Source organism: Balaenoptera ricei, chromosome 2, assembly GCF_028023285.1.
Source record: "Balaenoptera ricei isolate mBalRic1 chromosome 2, mBalRic1.hap2, whole genome shotgun sequence".
In the NCBI taxonomy this organism is placed as follows: Eukaryota; Metazoa; Chordata; class Mammalia; order Artiodactyla; family Balaenopteridae; genus Balaenoptera; species Balaenoptera ricei.
This window is the reverse complement of record NC_082640.1, coordinates 165,942,159-165,961,666: the sequence shown is the minus strand read 5'-3', so window position 1 is coordinate 165,961,666 and position 19,508 is coordinate 165,942,159. Positions and strand designations below refer to the sequence as shown.

At 36.7% G+C, this 19,508-nt stretch overlaps 1 protein-coding gene across 2 annotated transcripts in view; it reads left to right on the top strand.

Moving 5' to 3' along the window:
- CEP128 (centrosomal protein 128) overlaps positions 1 to 19,508 on the top strand; it is a 428,617-nt gene that overhangs the window by 156,549 nt on the left and 252,560 nt on the right. For both annotated transcript variants that reach the window (XM_059915805.1, XM_059915804.1), the window contains one exon: positions 5,786 to 5,950. In XM_059915805.1, the coding sequence (XP_059771788.1) occupies positions 5,786 to 5,950 (165 nt within the window). The remainder of the gene's footprint in view (positions 1 to 5,785; positions 5,951 to 19,508) is intronic.

The following is a 19,508-nucleotide window of genomic DNA, read 5'->3' as shown; positions in this document are numbered from 1 at the left end:
GTTTTGTTTACAGCTATATCCCCAGTGCCCAGTTCCTGGAACATTATACATATCTGTTGAATGGGTGAATACATGGATAAATCTTCAAAGATTAATATATTTTTTCTCAAAATTCCTTGATATGCCACTACCATAAAAATGCTTATGATAAATATGAAATTATTAATTATTAATTATAATTAAACTGCCATTTGTAGAATGCTTTTGGCTATTTTATTAATTCTTCTCCAGCCCTGTATAGACTGCTGGCAGTAGTGGATTTGGATTCATTTACGTGGGGTGGGCAGAGCAGAATGGAGACTGAAAGAATATGTAAGAGGCCTTTATTCTATTTCATGTAACCTAAGACACCATCATTTGTAAGATGGATCATTGTTGTGTGCTAAGAAAAAAAAAATACTGCCCATCCCAAGACAGAGAAGGTAAAATGTGAAAAAAAAAAAAAACGTGTTTTGATATTGGTGAAATATGGCATAATAGTCTTTCAGAGTTGATATGGACATAAACAAGAGTAGAATCAGATATGGAGAAGAGCTGATCGTAAAAAAAATAAAATAAATATATATTGATTGATTGGCTGTGGCAATAATAATAATACTAGCAGACATTTTTTCAGCACTTAGTTTGTGCCGGTTTTATTACTATAAGAATCTTACATGTGTTGCCCATTTAATACTCACATCATCCCTGCAGATTGTGTGGTGTTAATTTCTCTCTGATGAGGAAATTGAGACGTGGGAAGTTAAGTTAACTTGCCCAAGGTCTTACAGCTGGAGAGGAGTAGAGACAGGATTTGAACTCAGGTAGTCAAATGCTTGAATTCTTAACTACATTGCTGTACTGGAAAAGGTTTAGAATCTAGATTGACTGGGTTTAGATTTGGGTGACTAGTTGGATAATGAGGCTGTTTGTCAAGATGGATAATATAGACAGAACAGCAGATTTGGAGAGAATAATGCCAAATCCAGCTTTTTAGCATGTTGAGTTAGGTGGAAGGGACCTTAAACCTAACCATGAAAGTCTGGGTAGAACAGTTTAGTACATAATGGGTTAGAAGTTGAGGAGGAAGTTGAGATTAAAGTTAGATATTTGGGAGCCAGTAATCCATTGTTGGCAGTTGAAATCATAGGATTTGAATGACATTATGCAAAGAGAAAGAAGAGGATGAAATTCTAGAACACCAGTGTTTAAAGGAAGAATTGAGAAAGAGTTTCTAGCAAATAAGAATGAAGAACCATATGGGAAACAGGATGAGAACCAGAAGAGAATGGTATCTTGGAGACCCAAGCAGGACATTTTAGAAAGGTATAGTCAGGAGTGTCAACGTGGCAGACAGGCTAAAAGAAGAACCAAAAAAGTGTTCACTTGTCGCAGATGGGTGGAGAAGTTCCCTGAGGAGATGTGAGGGGTTGGATCAAAAACAGAGTGGATAGGATTCAGCAGGAGACGGGGCATATCTTCCTCTGAAGGTTTTGAAAGAAAGAAGTAAGCTTGGGTAAGTTGATAGGAATGGACTAGGGTTGTTGATATGACTCTTGACTGATGGTCTCTTTCTTCCCTCTGAAGGAGAGTAGAGTAGCAGTGCAGTAAGGAGTTTATGGTGGTGAAGACGTAGTGCTGTGAAGGCCGGTGCAAGCTGCATGAGGCTAGTCTGGGAGCATGCAATGTGCTGTCATGTGGCTACCGTTGAAGAAGTATCATGGGCAAAGGGATGAGAGAGTGGATGGAGAGGAATCTAGGACCACAGGCTGCTTATTTGGTAGGAATTCTTAAGAGTTCAGAGTTAAGGTGCAGGGGGTGGTAATGCAGTGGGTTGCTGTTGTGGAATACAGGTGAAGGTGGTTGGAACAGAGCAGGTCAAATAACTTTGAAGTTAGTTTGTTGGGTAGATATTTGGGTATTTATGATGCTGTTGTGAAGGCATTAATTGATCACATGGCCAAAACTTCATCGAAGAGGACGACTGGTCGGTCAACTGCTGCCATCAAGGAAGGTGGAGTTGATGGGGAATGGCGTGAATCTCAGGAAGGCAGGGCTTTTGCATGAAGATGAGTGTGTCATGATTTGTTAGGCCATGGCTTGAGAAACGGTTCTTTCAAAGAAATTGCAGTTTTCTTGGGAATGTAGTTGAAACTACACCCTCCTTTTCTTCTTGCTGTTACTGACATATTTCTGGCTTTCATCACCACTATTTAGGTTGTGTGATAAACACACATTTCAGCAGGAGCTGGTAGTGATTTAATCAGTTACTACAGATTCAAGGTCATCTATATAAGAGCATCATTCTCACATTGTAACATGCTTTCTTGAGAGGGAGGTGAAGTCAGGAGGTACAGCCTGTTTGACAGAAATTGCATTTGCTCCTGGCCGCCTAGGCATATGAGCAATATATCATGTGTCATAGTAGCAAACAGGATGTGGGCAACTAATTTGGACTATGGAGACACGAGACACAGCTCCGAGTAGCCTCCCTACTTCCCCCTTAGTTCCTCTTTCTACCCCCCAACTCCTCCCTTTCAACCTTCAGATACCACCTGTTGCCTTTTTCAAAACACTGATCTAAGTGCATCACTTCTTGCTCAGAAACCTTCAAAAACCATTATTGTCTCTGGAGCAAAGTCTCAAATCTAGTCCAGTCCTCCTCAGTATGGTCCCGCCTGAGCTGTTCACATTTGGAGCCTTTTATGCTCCCCAACTGGCCTCATACGAATGTACAGCTTTCCTATACATACTTTTCACTGCTTGCTCTTCGTCTGGATTGTCTTTTCCCTCAATCTGCAGGAGGAAAAAGGCTGCCTAATCTTTCAAGGCCCAATTAATTTTTCACTTCTTTTATGGATTCACTGAAGATGGCATATATCTCAACTGAGGTTGGGATAAATCTTTCGATTCTCTGTGTTTCCATAGCTCTCTTTTGGAACTGCTAGTACAGCACATTTAGGCTGCCTTATATTATGGTGTGTCTGTTTTGTTTTCGTACATCTCCAGAGGGGCAGGTAGCAGGTCTTAGCCATTTTTGTATCCTCTTATGGTGTCTAGCATGATGTTTGAGACATATAGAACATGTTCCGTGGATGTTGGGTTAAAATGTTTGAAAAGCCAGAAATCAAAGGATTTGCTGCTGACTTGCTTTATGATCTGTCTGGTTTGGCTCTTTCCCTGTAATGTGGTAAAATTGCTTTCCTCATCCAAAAGAAGTGCTTTGTATTTGTGTATAGTGAGGTGACAATAAAGCTTTAAGACATTACCTGTATATAAAGAAGACGCCGTTTAGAACTATTCTGTAGATTCTCCGAAAACTTTAGATTTTTTTTTTAATTCGGAAGACTGAGATGCGGAGGAATGTTGTAGTTACTCTATAATGTGGTACAAAAGAAGCATACGAGCTTAACAGGAGAACCAGAGATCGTGAGAGCCCAGTACTCTTCTCTTAAACCGAATAAGTTACCCATAGGAACAGCCCCACCTCATGCTATTTTATGAATATAATTCCGTACTTTTGACTCGTTTATATTAATTAACAGGAGTTGATAGCAATGGTCGTCATCGAAGATTTAATACACTGAGTTATGTACAAGAGGGCTTTAGATAAATAGCTCTGTAAATGTTACATTTCTTTGTCTTTCGGCTTCACCTTAATCTGTTACTTTTTCTGAGTCTAATAAGTGTGATACATTACCCATATTTTTTTCTCTGCAGAAGTTATATTTTTCCCCATCTAGATCTACCCTTCTCATGCCTGTTTTTAAATTTAAATGTAAAATATTTTTATGAAATATTCTAGCTGCTATTAATATTTGAAGGATATTGGGTTATCACCTCATTATTATTTCAACAAAAATAATTTTGTAAGAGCCTTTATTGGAATCAGAAGACCAAGAGTGGAGTTCTATATTTTTGCCATTTGCTGGCCATATGATCTTGGTCAAGTTACTTAACGTTTTTGTACTTCATCAGTAGGATGGAAACAGTAATGTTTTTCTCTATCACAGGGTTTTTGTGAGTGTTATATCACTTTGTAAACCCTAAAATGAAATGTAAATGTAATAATAAAACTACAACAAGAAGTAAGTTCTTAGTCAAACTTAGGCATTAGTGTGCTGGTAACTGTTTTAAAAATAGGTTCTCCGGGGGCAAAGAGGGGAACCCAGATTTGTAGCATTTGCCAAGTTCAGTGGTATAAAACCCCCCATTTGGCTGGTTTCAAGCTATCAAACAGCATCACTGGAGATAGAGTTGGGAAGAGATGAGCACAGTTGGTTCCTGAATGTCTCTGTGAGCTGGCCCAGACACCACTGGCCTTGGGGGAAAACTGTCTATACCTACACTTTTTATAAGACACAAAAAAAAGCTAAGTATTCTACTGAAACCTAAAATAATAATCGAACAATTTTCCTGATGAGAGACTTTATTTTGTAAGTTTATTTTTGGGTAGTGAATACAGGATTCCTCATTAAAAACATCAATTCTTTTGTTAACTCAAAGTGGCATCAAGTCTTAGCTGAATTTTGTGGGGTGAATAAGATATAGATTCTTGTCTGAAACTCACAAAACTTCTTCCTTTTGGGAAATTGCTTCCAGCGATTATGTTCCTATGTACCTGATTATATACATATAATAAACTTATACAAAGGAAAGAAACAAATATATTTTAGGCATTGAAACACGTATTTTAAACAGATTCTATGTGGGTGCTTACAGGCTGTCAGTAACTGGTAGGTGTAACTAGTTAACATTGCAAGTTGCACCCAGCTGGTTTTTAAAACCATATGATATAGGTACCTTTTAAAGACAGTGAGGCAGAGTAGCTGAAAACATGGACAGTAGAGAGAATCCTGCGTTCAAATCCTGGCTCTGCTTTACTCACTACATACCCTTGGGCAAATGATTAGTGTTGTTCTGCTTCAGTTTCAAAACAGGAGACAATAACAGTGTCTCCCTAGTCAGGTTGTGGTGAGGATGGAATAAGGGACAACTATACGAAAAGGTCTTAGAGCAGTGCCTGACATATAGTCAGTATTTACATTGTTGTTATTTTAAGTCTTTAACTTCACATGCCTGGCAAATCCTTATTGAATCCCATCCACCGATTATTCCTATTGTTTTTTTTTTTAAAGCTGATTCTGGTTATATTCCAAATAATAAACGAAAACGAGGTACTTTATTGCACTATTGGTACTGAAAGAATCACTGGTAAACTCTTTCATATTAAGTTATTTATATTTTTTGGCTACTCTGATCCATAACCTTTTTAGCCGCACAAGAGTGGTATTAATAATTACATTGTACAAAAAATACACAAGTCTTTCACAAAAGCGAGAGTGTAGCTTGAGTAGGAATATTGTTAAGCTCCGTTTATAGATGAGGAGACTGATCAGGCAGTAATATCCCATAGTATATCCTTATGGGGACATTTCTCTAATAACCCTTCCCCTCTCAGCACTTAGTGTCCCTTCTTTGGGTTGCACGTACCTCTGCCTGCACCTTTATTAAGCACTTCTTGTTCATCGTTGTCAGAATTGACCGTTGTATCTGTCTCTTTTACGGTTCATGCCTGTTATCTTCAGCACCTAGTAGAGTACCTGTCACTTAATTGGTTGCTCAGTGAATGCTAAGGAGAGATTGAACACATGCAAAGAAAGTTTCCTTTGCATGTATGTTTATGTGTGAATGCTTAGAGGTAGCAAAATCTCGAAGTGTTTGCCCACTGATGTAATGTGGAATTTGTTTTGTGTACAGTTTGGCTGTGGCCAGTGGACTTTCTCTTTTCTCCTTTTTCTCTCAGGCAGAAAGCTTAGAAGATAAGACTATGGCTAAAGTCCAGCGTTCTCAGCTAGAGAAGCTGAAATCACAGTATGACAGGCTGACAGAGGAATTAACTCAGAATGAAAATGAGAACAAAAAACTGAAGCTAAAATACCAGTGTTTGAAGGACCAACTAGAAGAAAAGGTAAAAATGTGAATGAATTTTAATTTAAAAGACTTATTTGAATTTCTTCTAGTGTTTCTTCTAGAACATAGTTTATGTACTACTAAATGCTAATTTTTAGGCTTTCATAGCAATTTGTATTGGTGCCAGAAAACGTCATAGAAGTTTATTAGAATGCTGTGATTTTTATTCTTTCAACCAACTAGTAACCTTCTAATACTTTGGATTTTAAATTTCTTCTGGATCTTAAAATAGGCATTTAGAGACAAGGTAGCAAAGAAAGGAATTACGGTTTATTGAAGACCTACTTTATGGCAAGTATTTATGCCAATTGATTTACATATGTGTACTCATTGAATTCTCACAGCTCTTTGGGTTAGATTTTATTGATCCCTGTTAACCTATGAGGAAACTGAGGTTCAAAATAAAATATATAATAGATGAAGTGGTCACTGTGCACTAGGCACTTTTAATGCTGATAGTCATTTTATGAAATCGATACTATTATGCTCATTTTTGCAGTTACAGAGACTGAAGCTTAAGAAGGTTGGCAACCTTGGAATATTCCCAGCAGGCTCACTGCTTTCCTATCAGTAGACGTGTAAAATTTGGGTGGTGTCTGCTATATACCAGGCATTGGGTAGAATACTATGGACTTCTAGAGTCACTACTTTTGTGGCCAAAAGTCAACTAAGAATAGAAGACAGATTAGTTAAATTTGCGTTCTGTGTCTTTACCAACTTCCTAAAAGGATTTGCATTGGAGTGTGATAGAAGCCAAATAGAAAAAAGACTATTAACATATGGATAATAGGATAAGGCAGGATAGACTGGGCCAGATGACTCCTGTTCTTGATAAGGGTTACTAACTAACATCTGTGTTGAAGGAAATATCACTAGGTGGGGTGTCATCAACCTCTAGAAGAAACTTTCTTCATGCTTTGCTCATCTTTTCCTCTTTTTGTTGTTTCACTGTATTTTGTATATATATTTTTTACCTTCCTAGTAATTGTTAAAATCAAGGAAATAAAATTTAAGTTAGTTTGGAGTTTATGATTAAATGTGCTTAAGTTGCTAAATTTAGGCCTACAATCTTGACAATTGTAATTTAGTTCTTATGTCACGCTTTGTTTTGACTAAGTCTAATGTTCACACATAATTAATGTATCTGTTGCCAGGGTGTAGTTGCTTTGAAGATAATACTAAATTTTCCAACTTTTCCATAATTAAAAGTTAGCCAGAAGATTGTATTAACATGTTTCGTGTTTAATTATTTGCATTTAAGAAAGAGTGGGGGAAATTTTATGTTGAAAGTGTAAAGTTTACCTTGTTCTGCTTAAAATAAATGCTTCTCCACTATCTGTGATGTTCCAGGTATGTATGCATTGTCATACATTCATATAAATGGAACATTCACCTTAGAACAGAGTTTTAAAATTTAATGATTGTACAGTAGTCCTCCCTCATTAGTGGTTTCCCTTTCCGTTGTTTCAGATACCTGCCACGGTAACTGAAATTACCAATTTTGGGCCAATTGCAGTTCAGAAAGATTAAATGGAAAATTCTAGAAATAATTCATAAGTTTTAAACTGCACATTGTTCTGAGTAGCATAATGAAATCTTGAGCTGTCCCACTTTCTAACACTCGTGATCCCCACCTATCTCAGTCTTCTGCTCCTAACATCCAACTATCGACATCATCATGGCTTGATGATTCAGGATCACCCAAAGCAGGTGATCCTCCTTCTGAGGTATTATCAGAAGGTCAGCAGTAGTTTAATGCTATGTCACAATGCCTACCTCATTCACTTCATCTCATCACATTTTATGTAGGCATTGTATCATCTCTTATCATCACAAGAGGGGTGAATACAGTGCAGTGAGATATTTTGAGAGAGAGAGACCACATTCACATAACTTTTATTACAGTATATTGTTACAATTGTTCTATTTCATTATTAGTTATTGTTGGTAATCTCTTACTGTGCCTGATTTCTAAGCTAAACTATCATAGGTATGTATGTATAATATGTATAGGGTTTGGTACTATCTTCAGTTTTAGGCATCCCCTGCGGGTCTTGGAAGATATCCCTCACAGATAATGGGGGACTACTGTATTCCTTTGCTATGTACTGAGCTTCTAGTATATGGGAGGCATTGTGCTGGATGCTGGGGATGGGATGTATCAATAGATAAGACACAGATCTGCAATTGAAAGCTTCTAGTGGGATCATTAAAAGCAAAATCCCTTTCAGTTGTTAAAACTATATAGTCAAGTCCTGATAATGGGTTCTAATGCAGAGAAAAGATGTCTCTGACGTCTAAAATGGTAAATAATCTTAAGGATACATAGACACACACACATATATAAATATACACAGCTTATATGCTTGCTTTTCTTTAATATTTTTTGTGTACATGATTGCTATGTAGTTTTGATTGACTTAGCTGTTTGTGTTGGCCTGTTTTTTTAGTATAGTTAGCTATGAATCAAAGTTTCACTGGGTCCAGTCATCTACAGATAGGGCCTTTCTCTTCGGGAAGTAGTATAGCATTAGTGGCTATGGACAACTTTGAGTATAAATCATTTTCTAGCTGTGTGGCATTAGGCAAGTTGCTTAAAACTCAAAGCCTCGAGAGGGAAGACAGCAGAAGCAAGAAGAACTACAGTCCTGCAGCCTGTGGAACATAAACAACATTCACAGAAAGATAGGCAAGATGAAAAGGCAGAGAGCTATGTACCAGATGAAGGAACAAGATAAAATGCCAGAAAAACAACTAAATGAAGTGGAGATAGGCAACCTTCCAGAAAAAGAATTCAGAATAATGATAGTGAAGATGATCCAGGACCTCAGAAAAAGAATGGAGGCAAAGATCGAGAAGATGCAAGAAATATTTAACAAAGACCTAGAAAAATTAAAGAACAAACAAACAGAGATGAACAATACAATAACTGAAATGAAAACTACACTAGAAGGAACCAATAGCCCAATAACTGAGGCAGAAGAACAGATAAGTGACCTGGAAGACAGAATGGTGGAATTCACTGCTGCAGAACAGAGTAAAGAAAAAAGAATGAAAAGAAATGCAGACAGCCGAAGAGACCTCTGGGACAACATTAAATGCAACAATATTTGCATTATAGGGGTCCCAGAAGGAGAAGAGAGAGAGAAATGACCTGAGAAAATATTTGAAGAGATTACAGTCGAAAACTTCCGTAACATGGGAAAGGAAATAGCCACCCAAATCCAGGAAGCGCAGAGAGTCCCATACAGGATAAACCCAAGGAGAAACATGCTGAGACATAGTAATCAAAGTGGCAAAAATTAAAGACAAAGAAAAATTACTGAAAGCAGCAAGGGAAAAACAGCAAATAACGAACAAGGGAACTCCCATAAGGTTAACAGCTGATTTCTCACCAGAAACTCTACAAGCCAGAAGGGAGTGGCATGATATACTTAAAGTGATGAAAGGGAAGAACCTACAACCAAGATTACTCTACCTGGCAAGAATCTCATTCAGATTCGATGGAGAAATCAAAAGCTTTACAGACAAGCAAAAGCTAAGAGAATTCAGCACCACCAAACCAGCTCTACAACAAATGCTAAAGGAACTTCTCTAAGTGGGAAACAGAAGAGAAGAAAAGGACCTACAAAAACAAGCCCAAAACAATTAAGAAAATGGTAATAGGAACATACATATCGATAATTACCTTAAACGTGAATGGATTAAATGCTCCAACCAAAAGACACAGTCTTGCTGAATGGATACAAAAGCAAGATCCATATATATGCTGTCTACAACAAACCCACTTCAGACCTAGGGACACATTCAGACTGAAAGTGAGGGGATGGAGAAAGATATTCCATGCAAATGGAAATCAAAAGAAAGCTGGAGCAGCAATACTCATATCAGATAAAATAGACTTTAAAATAAAGAATGTTACAAGAGACAAGGAAGGACACTGCATAATGATCAAGGGATCAACCCAAGAAGAAGATATAACAATTATAAATATATATGCACCCAACATAGGAGCACCTCAATATATAAGGCAACTGCTAACAACTCTAAAAGAGGAAGTCGACAGCACAATAATAGTGGGGGACTTTAACACGTCACTTACACCAATGGACAAATCATCCAAACAGAAAGTTAATAAGGAAACACAAACTTTAAATGACACAATAGACCAGATAGATTTAATTGATATTTATAGGACATTCCATCCCAAAACAGCAGATTACACTTTCTTCTCAAGTGCGCACAGAACATTCTCCAGGATAGATCACATCTTGGGTCACAAATCAAGCCTCAATAAATTTAAGAAAATTGAAATCATATCAAGCATCTTTTCTGACCACAGTGCTATGAGATTTGAAATCAATTACAGGGAAAAAAACGTAAAAAGCACAAACACATGGAGGCTAAACAATACGTTACTAAATAACCAAGAGATCACTGAAGAAATCAAAGAGGAAATCAAAAAATACCTAGAGACAAATGACAATGAAAACACGACGATCCAAAACCTACGGGATGCAGCAAAAGCAGTTCTAAGAGGGAAGTTTATAGCTATACAAGCCTACCTCGAGAAACAAGAAAAATCTCAAGTAAACAATCTAATGTTACACCTAAAGGAACTAGAGAAAGAAGAACAAACAAAACCAAAGTTAGCAGAAGGAAAGAAATCATAACGATCAGAGCAGAAATAAATGAAAGAGAAACAAAACAGTAGCAAAGATCAATAACACTAAAAGCTGGTTCTTTGAGAAGATAAAGAAAATTGATAAATCATTAGCAAGGCTCATCAAGGAAAATAGGGAGAGGACTCAAATCAATAAAATTAGAAATGAAAGAGGAGAAGTTACAACAGACAGCTCAGAAATACAAAGCATCCTAAGAGACTACTACCAGCAACTCTATGACAATAAAATGGACAACCTGGAAGAAATGGACAAATTCTTACAAAGGTATATCCTTCCCAGACTGAACCAGGAAGAAATGGAAAATATGAACAGACCAATCACAAGTAATGAAATTGAAACTGTGATGAAAAATCTTCCAACAAACAAGTCCAGGCCCAGATGGCTTCACAGGTGAATTCTATCAAACATTTAGAGAAGAGCTAACACCCATCCTTCTCAAATTCTTCCAAAAAATTGCAGAGGAAGGAACACTCCCAAACTCATTCTATGAGGCCACCATCACCCTGATACCAAAACCAGACAAAGATACTACAAAAAAAGAAAATTACAGACCAATATCACTGATGAATATGGATGCAAAAATCCTCAACAAAATACTAGCAAACAGAATCCAGCAACACATTACATTAAAAGGATCATACACCATGATCAAGTGGAATATATCCCGGGGATGCAAGGATTCTTCAATATACACAAATCAATCAATGTGATACACCACATTAACAAATTGAAGAATAAAAACTATATGATCATCTCAATAGATGCAGAAAAACTTTTGACAAAATTCAACACCCATTTATGATCAAAACTCTCCAGAAAGTAGGCATAGAGGGAACCTACCTCAACATAATAAAGGCCATATACGACAAACCCACAGCAAACATCATGCTCAATGGTGAAAAACTGAAAGCATTTCCTCTAAGATCAGGAATAAGCCAAGGTTATACACTCTCACCACTATTATTCAACATAGTTTTGGAAGTCCTGACCACAGCAATCAGAGAGGAAAAAGAAATAAAAGGAATACAAATTGGAAAAGAAGAAGTAAAACTGTCACTGTTTGCAGATGACATGGTACTATACATAGAGAATCCTAGAGATGCCACCAGAAAACTACTAGAGCTAATCAATGAATTTGGTAAAGTTGCAGGATACAAAATCAGTGCACAGAAATCTCTTGCATTCCTATACACTAATGATGAAAAATCTGGAAGAGAAATTAAGGAAACACTCCCATTTACCATTGCAACAAAAAGAGTAAAATACCTAGGAATAAACCTACCTAGGGAGACAAAAGACCTGTATGCAGAAAACTATAAGACACTGCTGAAAGAAATTAAAGGTGATACCAACAGATGGAGAGATATTCCATGTTCTTGGATTGGAAGAATCAATTTTGTGAAAATGACTATACTACCCAAAGCAATCGACAGATTCAATGCAATCTGTATCAAATTACCAATGGCATTTTTTTTTTAATCACATTTATTTTAAATTTATTTATTTATGGCTGTGTTGGGTCTTCGTTTCTGTGCGAGGGCTTTCTCTAGTTGCGGCAAGCGGGGGCCACTCTTCATCGCGGTGCGCAGGCCTCTCACCATCGTGGCCTCTCTTGTTGCGGAGCACAGGCTCCAGACGCGCAGGCTCAGTAATTGTGGCTCACGGGCCTAGTTGCTCCGCGGCATGTGGGATCTTCCCAGACCAGGGCTCGAACCCGTGTCCCCTGCATTGGCAGGCAGATTCTCAACCACTGCGCCACCAGGGAAGCCTCCAATGGCATTTTTTACAGAACTAGAACAAAAAAATCTTAAAATCTGTATGGAGACACAGAAGACCCTGAATAGCCAAAGCAGTCTTGAGGGAAAAATACGGAGCTGGAGGAATCAGACTCCCTGACTTCAGACTATACTACAAAGCTACAGTAATCAAGACAATATAGTACTGGCACAAAACCAGAAATATAGCTCAGTGGAACAGGATAGAAAGCCCAGAGATAAACCCATGCACCTATGGTCAACTAATCTATGACAAAGGAGGCAAGGATATACAATGGAGAAAAAACAGCCTCTTCAATAAGTGGTGCTGGGAAAACTGGACAGCTACATGTAAAAGAATGAAATTAGGACACTCCCTAACACCATACACAAAAATAAACTTAAAATGGATTTGAGACCTAAATGTAAGACCGGACACTATAAAACTCTTAGAGGAAAACAGAGGAAGAACACTCTTTGACATAAATCACAGCAAGATCTTTTTTGATCCACCTCCTAGAGTAATGGAAATAAAAGCAAAAATAAAAGGGACCTAATGAAACTTAAAAGGTTTTGCAAAGCAAAGGAAACTACAAGCAAGATGAAACGACAGCCCTCAGAATGGGAAAAAATATTTGCACACGAATCAATGGACAAAGGATTAATCTCCAAAATATATAAACAACTCATGCAGCTTAATAGTAAAAAAACAAACAACCCAATCAAAAAATGGGCAGAAGACCTAAATAGACATTTCTCCAAAGAAGACATACAGATGTCCAAGAAGCACATGAAAAACTGCTCAATATCACTAATTATTAGAGAAATGCAAATCAAAACTACAATGAGGTATCACCTCACTCCAGTTAGAATGGGCATCATCAGCAAGTCTAGAAACAAATGCTGGATAGGGTGTGGAGAAAAGGGAACCCTCTTGCACTGTTGGTGGGAATGTAAATTGATACAACCACTATGGAGAACAGTATGGAGGTTCTTTAAAAAACTAAAAATAGAATTACCATATGACCCAGGAATCCCACTACTTAGCATATATCCTGCGAAAACCGTAATTCAAAAAGACACATGTACCTCAATGTTCATTGCAGCAGTATTTACAATCGCCAGGTCATGGAAGCAACCTGAATGCCCATCGATAGACAAATGGATAAAGAAGATGTGGTACATATATGCAATGGAATATTACTCAGCCATAAAAAGGAATGAAATTGGGTCATATGTAGATATGTGGATGAATCTAGAGACCCTAGAAAAATGGTACAGATGAACCAGTTTGCAGGGCAGAAATAGAGACACGGATGTAGAGAACAAACTTACGGACACCAAGGGGGTAAAGCGGCGGGAGGTGGGGGTGGTGGGATGAATTGGGAGATTGGGATTGACATGTATACACTGATGTGTATAAAATGGATGACTAATAAGAATCTGCTGTATAAAAAAATAAAATTTAATTTAAAAAAAACCCCAAAACTCAAAGCCTCAGTTATATCATCCTTAAAACAGGTGTATTAATAAACTCTATTATGGAATTAAATGTGAAAATGTATATAAAGTGCTTGGCTGAATTTCTGATACCTGATAAGGTATCGATTAGCAGCTGCCATTATTTTGTTATTGTTACGTTACGAAACAGATGCCAATTAATGGTTCAGCCCAGCAATAAACCAATCAGCAAGCATTGATTACCCAATAATGTGTCAGGTATTAAGGGCCAGGGAACTGAGAGTAAGACTTACTGTGGAACTATGCTGATTGGAAGTTTAGAGCCCGACTGTGTTGAAACACTTTAGATGATGGTCCACAAAGAGGCACCGATGTGAGAAGAGCTGGCAGTTCTATCAGCAAGTGATATTGCAGGCATGTTTGTTAAGCAAACCAAACAGGTGGGCAGGTTTGTAATTATGTTTGCTATTTGAAGACAGGAACCAAGTCTTGGTTGTTTTTTTTTATCTCCAAGACCAGGCCGAGAGCCTGACACATGGTAGGTAATTTGTAAGTAAATTGTGGTTGAAGAGATATGTGTGTACACACATGTACGTACACATATGTTTACATGTAGATAAAAAATATCAATAACCTATGGATATGTATGTACATTCATTCTCCCTCTTTCTCCCTCTCCCCCCTCCTCCCTCTCCCTCTCTCTCTCTCTCTCCCCCTCCCTCCCCCTCCCTCTCCCTCTCTCTCTCTCTGTTTCTCTCTCCCCCATTCCCCTTCCCTCTATGAGTGTGTATGTGTTGACCAGATTGGGGGAAATAAAAACAAGAAAACAGGACAAAAATATGTTTTCAATGAAAAGAAGCCCATGACCTATATCCCAAAGATTCCTACTGTTTAAGCAATAGAGTGAACTTGATAAATGGGGCCTAATGGATTAAAGGAGTTTCTAATCAAAAGGGTTTCTGTAAGAACCATTTCTGGTCAGTATATAGATTATGTAGGCTCTCTGAGATGCTTAGCTAACTCAGTGAATACTTGCTTTTTTCCATAGTTATACTTAAGTTTTTTTAGAAGACTTTCTTTCTCTTTTTTTTGACTTTATTTTCTATTATTAGTTCTTTTGGGAGATGTGAATAGCTGCAGTGAAACAATTAGGAGACAAATTGTGAGACATCTAAGGCAATTGCAATTCACAGGAACCTAAGTGTTGAATCGATTAGGATTTGTAGAAATGTACTTTTGTTCCTTCTCATGAAATCCTTTATTGAAATCATTTGTGAAGTGACACCTAGCAACATATTTAAAGCTATGGCTATGTTGGCTGAAAACACTTAGGAAATAATATTCTTTTACAAAATGTGGATCTTTAAAAAATGATAATTATAATTCACATTTGCAAGTGTAATTATGATGCCCATTTTTTACAGATGGTGGAAACTGAGGGCGAGCGTGTAGTATAGTGACTTGCCGAACATTGCATAGCTGTGGTGGAAAACAGGATATGAGCATAAATTCCTTGTATTTTTCCCTTTATTTACTGCCAGTAAAATGACTCACATTTGTGTCTTTTCAATGAAATTTTAGTGTTGAATTTAAATTTAGGGTTATTATATTCAACACATTACCATATCCTCTCTTATGTTTTTTAGCCTGACACAAATTTTGGAATAGAAGTCATCAATGATTTTGTTAGAAAAGTCTAATTAAAACCTGATATTTCCACATAAAAGATATCTGTGACTGGAAAAAATGAATCAGTGTTGTTGAAATTTGTGTTTTGTTTCTAATTTGACCATCTGTTTAGGATTGCTGTTTCTCATGATGTGGAAAAATATATATGATTGTCAGATGTCTCTTCTATAAAGTATTCACTACTTTGCAAAAACCACAGTTTCACATATTTTACTAAGATAGTAGCAGGCAGAATTCTCTGATTTCCTTTTTTTTTTTCCAAGTACGAGAAAGAAGTAGAAGCAAATGAGCTGTTGACTTCTAGCATTTATTTAATGGTTACACTTTACGCCATTTTTAGGCAGACTGTGCTCTTTCTTTGGTGCTTCGTCTATTTTAAATAGTGTGAGTAGAGTAAAGCTACAGCAAACTTAAACCAGATACGTTAAATAAACACTAACTAAGATACTATGAGTAAGTTCCTGTCAGATTTCTCTCATTTAAAAACAACAACAATGAAAATAATAATAAAATGGTCAAATTGAAGGTAACATTATAAATTTTGCATTTGTCATTTATAAAGTGCTTTTAATTGAATCCCTGATAGTCATTAAGCCCAGAGTAGTCCTTACTTTCACAGAGAATTGACAGAAACACCAGTGTTTACCATGTATGAATCACTCTGCCAGATGTTAAGAAACAAGTTTAGAATGCAAAGATGGAGTGATTGTGCAGTGCCGGGGGAGCCCAGTTATACATACAGCTGCGGCAGAGGGAGGGGCAAGACGTAAAGATGTATAGAAGGACATTTGGTCTAGTTTCCAGACTGGAGCACAGGTGTGGAGAAGCCATTTCCAAACTCTCCTCCATTGGCAGTGACCTCTTTACCAACCATTTACAATCAAAGAGGTTGATTTTAAGTGAATTTAAGGAGTGAAGTCCAAGTTTGTGTCTTTATGACCCCTGATTTGGACTTGATTTTGAGGCATTTAATCTTTAGCTGAGTGGTTGATAACTATAAGGGCTTGAGAAGAAAGAAGTCCTTTTGGGGACTTGCCTTTAAAATCCTGTATTACTAGTTTGATTTCATTTCCTTGTGAAACTGTGAGTGATACCCATCCTGTGGGTGTAGGAGTTAGGCTAAATAATAGTACCTACAGTTGCTTGTGGTGTGTAAAGCCAAGGGGAAGAGGCCACATGAAAGATCTCTGTTGCATCTGTGTCAGTGCTGTGCTGGATGTTGAGCAGACCTAGCTTGCGTTGGTGGACCCTAAAAGGGAACATAAAATGAATGTCCTGGTTTGTTTACATTATGTTTCTTTTATCACCATTGAAAGCACCAATTGACTCAATCCATTTTATCATTTAATCTTGAACAAGCAATGTTCTTTCAATTAATGAAAAACCAATAACTAGAAGGTGCTTATTGTATACACGAGTTATACTATTTGGAGATTTGTTTTTAAACTTTTTCCCATATTCTTTCATAAGAATAAATGCATGCTTAAGCATCCTTTAAGGAAAAAAATAGAGGAGAGGAAGAAATTTTGATGGTTTCCAAAGACACCGTAAGCTTATAAACATTTCTCTGGAAATGAATGATGCACTTTTTTTCTTTTGAAAATTAAACAATGTTCGTTCCAAATGCATAATTTGAAGCTCTAGTTGTTTGTTTCCTTGTCCGTATTTTGTTTCAGAAATAGAAATGCATCAAAAGTGGCTGATTTTAAATAACTAATGTTATTTCTGTTTCCAGGCATTGACTTAAGAGAAATACATCATAATTACAAAATGGTCCTAAAAGTTAATGAATGCATAAAATACCCTTTAGAGGCATTTTTGTTTCCAACTGTGAATATTAATTTCTAGGAATGTATCCAATACATATCCTAACACCTTTTTGATTGTGCTGCCAATGATCTTTGTATTGCTCAATATTCTCCTAGAAAAAGATACTAAAAAGCCTGAGGCAAAAATAATTTCCTTAAATGGGGTTAGAAGTTTAAATTTGAATTTCCATTTTTTGACTTCTGTTTTATGGATAACTTTCCTAAGCCTGCCTAAGACCAGGTTATAGATTGGAAAGTCTTCCACACTCAAGTTTTAACATGCATCAAATCATCTATCCAGTTTTCTAATTATGCCATTACTCTTTTCAATTAACTCTACTGTTTTACTAATGCTCTTAGTTCTTACTCTTATATACTATTAATCATAATTTCCTCCCTTCTTTGAAGGAAATAGTATAAAGTATATACTTACAGAGGAGAAGGAAGTGTATATCTAACTCAAAAAATAGTAGCATTTTGATTTTAATCTTCTAGTAGGAATTACAGTGTTCTTTTGCTTTCTAAATGCATGTAAAGAACTCTCTTATTCTCTCACACATAGACCTATACGTAACTCATCAGCAAATCTTATTAGCTCTATCCTCAAAATTTATTCTGATTTACTTCTTACCACTGACAGAGCCTTCACTTTTGTGACATCAGCTTGCTTTGATGGTTAAAATAACCTGCTACTTACAAGATGCTTGCCCTCAATGATTTGACTAATTAATATATTACCAAAACAAACTTACTGAGACACAAGAAGTTATTGAGTTTAGAGATTCTGTTTTTTTTTTCTTCGTTGTTGTGTAGTTAGGGACTACTATGCTTGGCACATAGAGAATACACTAAAAAAAAAAAAACACTAATGGAATGAATGGAACATAAAAGGATATTTATGTTTCAGAAAGATTTATCGATTGACTGCTATGTGAGCCACTCTATTAGATGCTGGGATTTTTTTCTCTTTTTTTAAATTTACTTTTTATTGAGCTAACATTGGTTTATAACATTATATAAATTTCATGTGTACAGCTCTCTACTTTTATATACACTGCAGCGTGCTCACCACCAAAAAGTTAGTTTCCGTCTATTGCCATACAGTTGATTACCCTTTACCCATTTTGCCCTCCCTACCAGTCTTCTCCCTCTGGTAACTATTACTCTGTTTCCTGTATCTATATGTTTGTTTTTGCTTGTTCACTTATTTTGTTTGTTTGTTTTTTATATTCCACATATGAGTGAAATCATACGATATTTGTCTTTTTCTGATTTGTTTCACTTAGCATAATACCTTCAAGTTCCATCTATGTTTTTGCAAATGGCAAGATTTCATGTTTTTTTATGTATGAGAAGTATTTCATTTTGTGTCTGTGTGCACACACACACACACCACATCTTCTTTATCCATTTATCTGTTTATGGGCATGTAGGTTGTTTCCATATCATGGCTATTGTACATAATGGTACAACGAACATAGGGGTGCATGTATCTTTTCTAATTAGTGTTTTTGTTTTCTTCGGATGAATACCTAGAAGTGGGATAGTTGGATCATATGGCAGTTCTATTCTTAATTTTTTGAAGAACCTCTATACTGTTTTCCATAGAGGCTGCACCAGTTTACATTTCCACCATCATTGTATGAGGGGTGCTGAAATATTTAAATGAAGAGAAATAAGATCTTTGCCCTAGAGGAACTCACAGTCTGTTGAGGTGACAGACATAAAAGACACACAGAGTAGTAAGTGCTACAGCAGAAGCTCATACAAAGTGCCGCAGGAACATAGAGAAGGAGCACCTAGTATTCCTAAGAACCGAGGTTACCTGCCTTTGCTATAATAATCACGTGAGTGATGAAGTAGGTGCATGTTATTGGACTTTCATAACAAGTAAAAAATTCAGTTTATGACCTTCCCTTGTCCTCTTTATTCCAGAGTAGTGTTGGGTTCACAGAGGGCAAAGGATATACGGAGGCTGAATTCATGGGGACTCTTTCAAACTGATCTTAACTATTGATTTTAGAATTGTTCTTGCTTTATTGTGGTTTTAATTTTTTGATACCCATCTAAGTGTTTTATATATAGCCATAATTTTAAGAAATCCATACTCATGTACAATCTTCTGTTTTTAAGAAATGTTTGAAAAAAGTAGTTACATG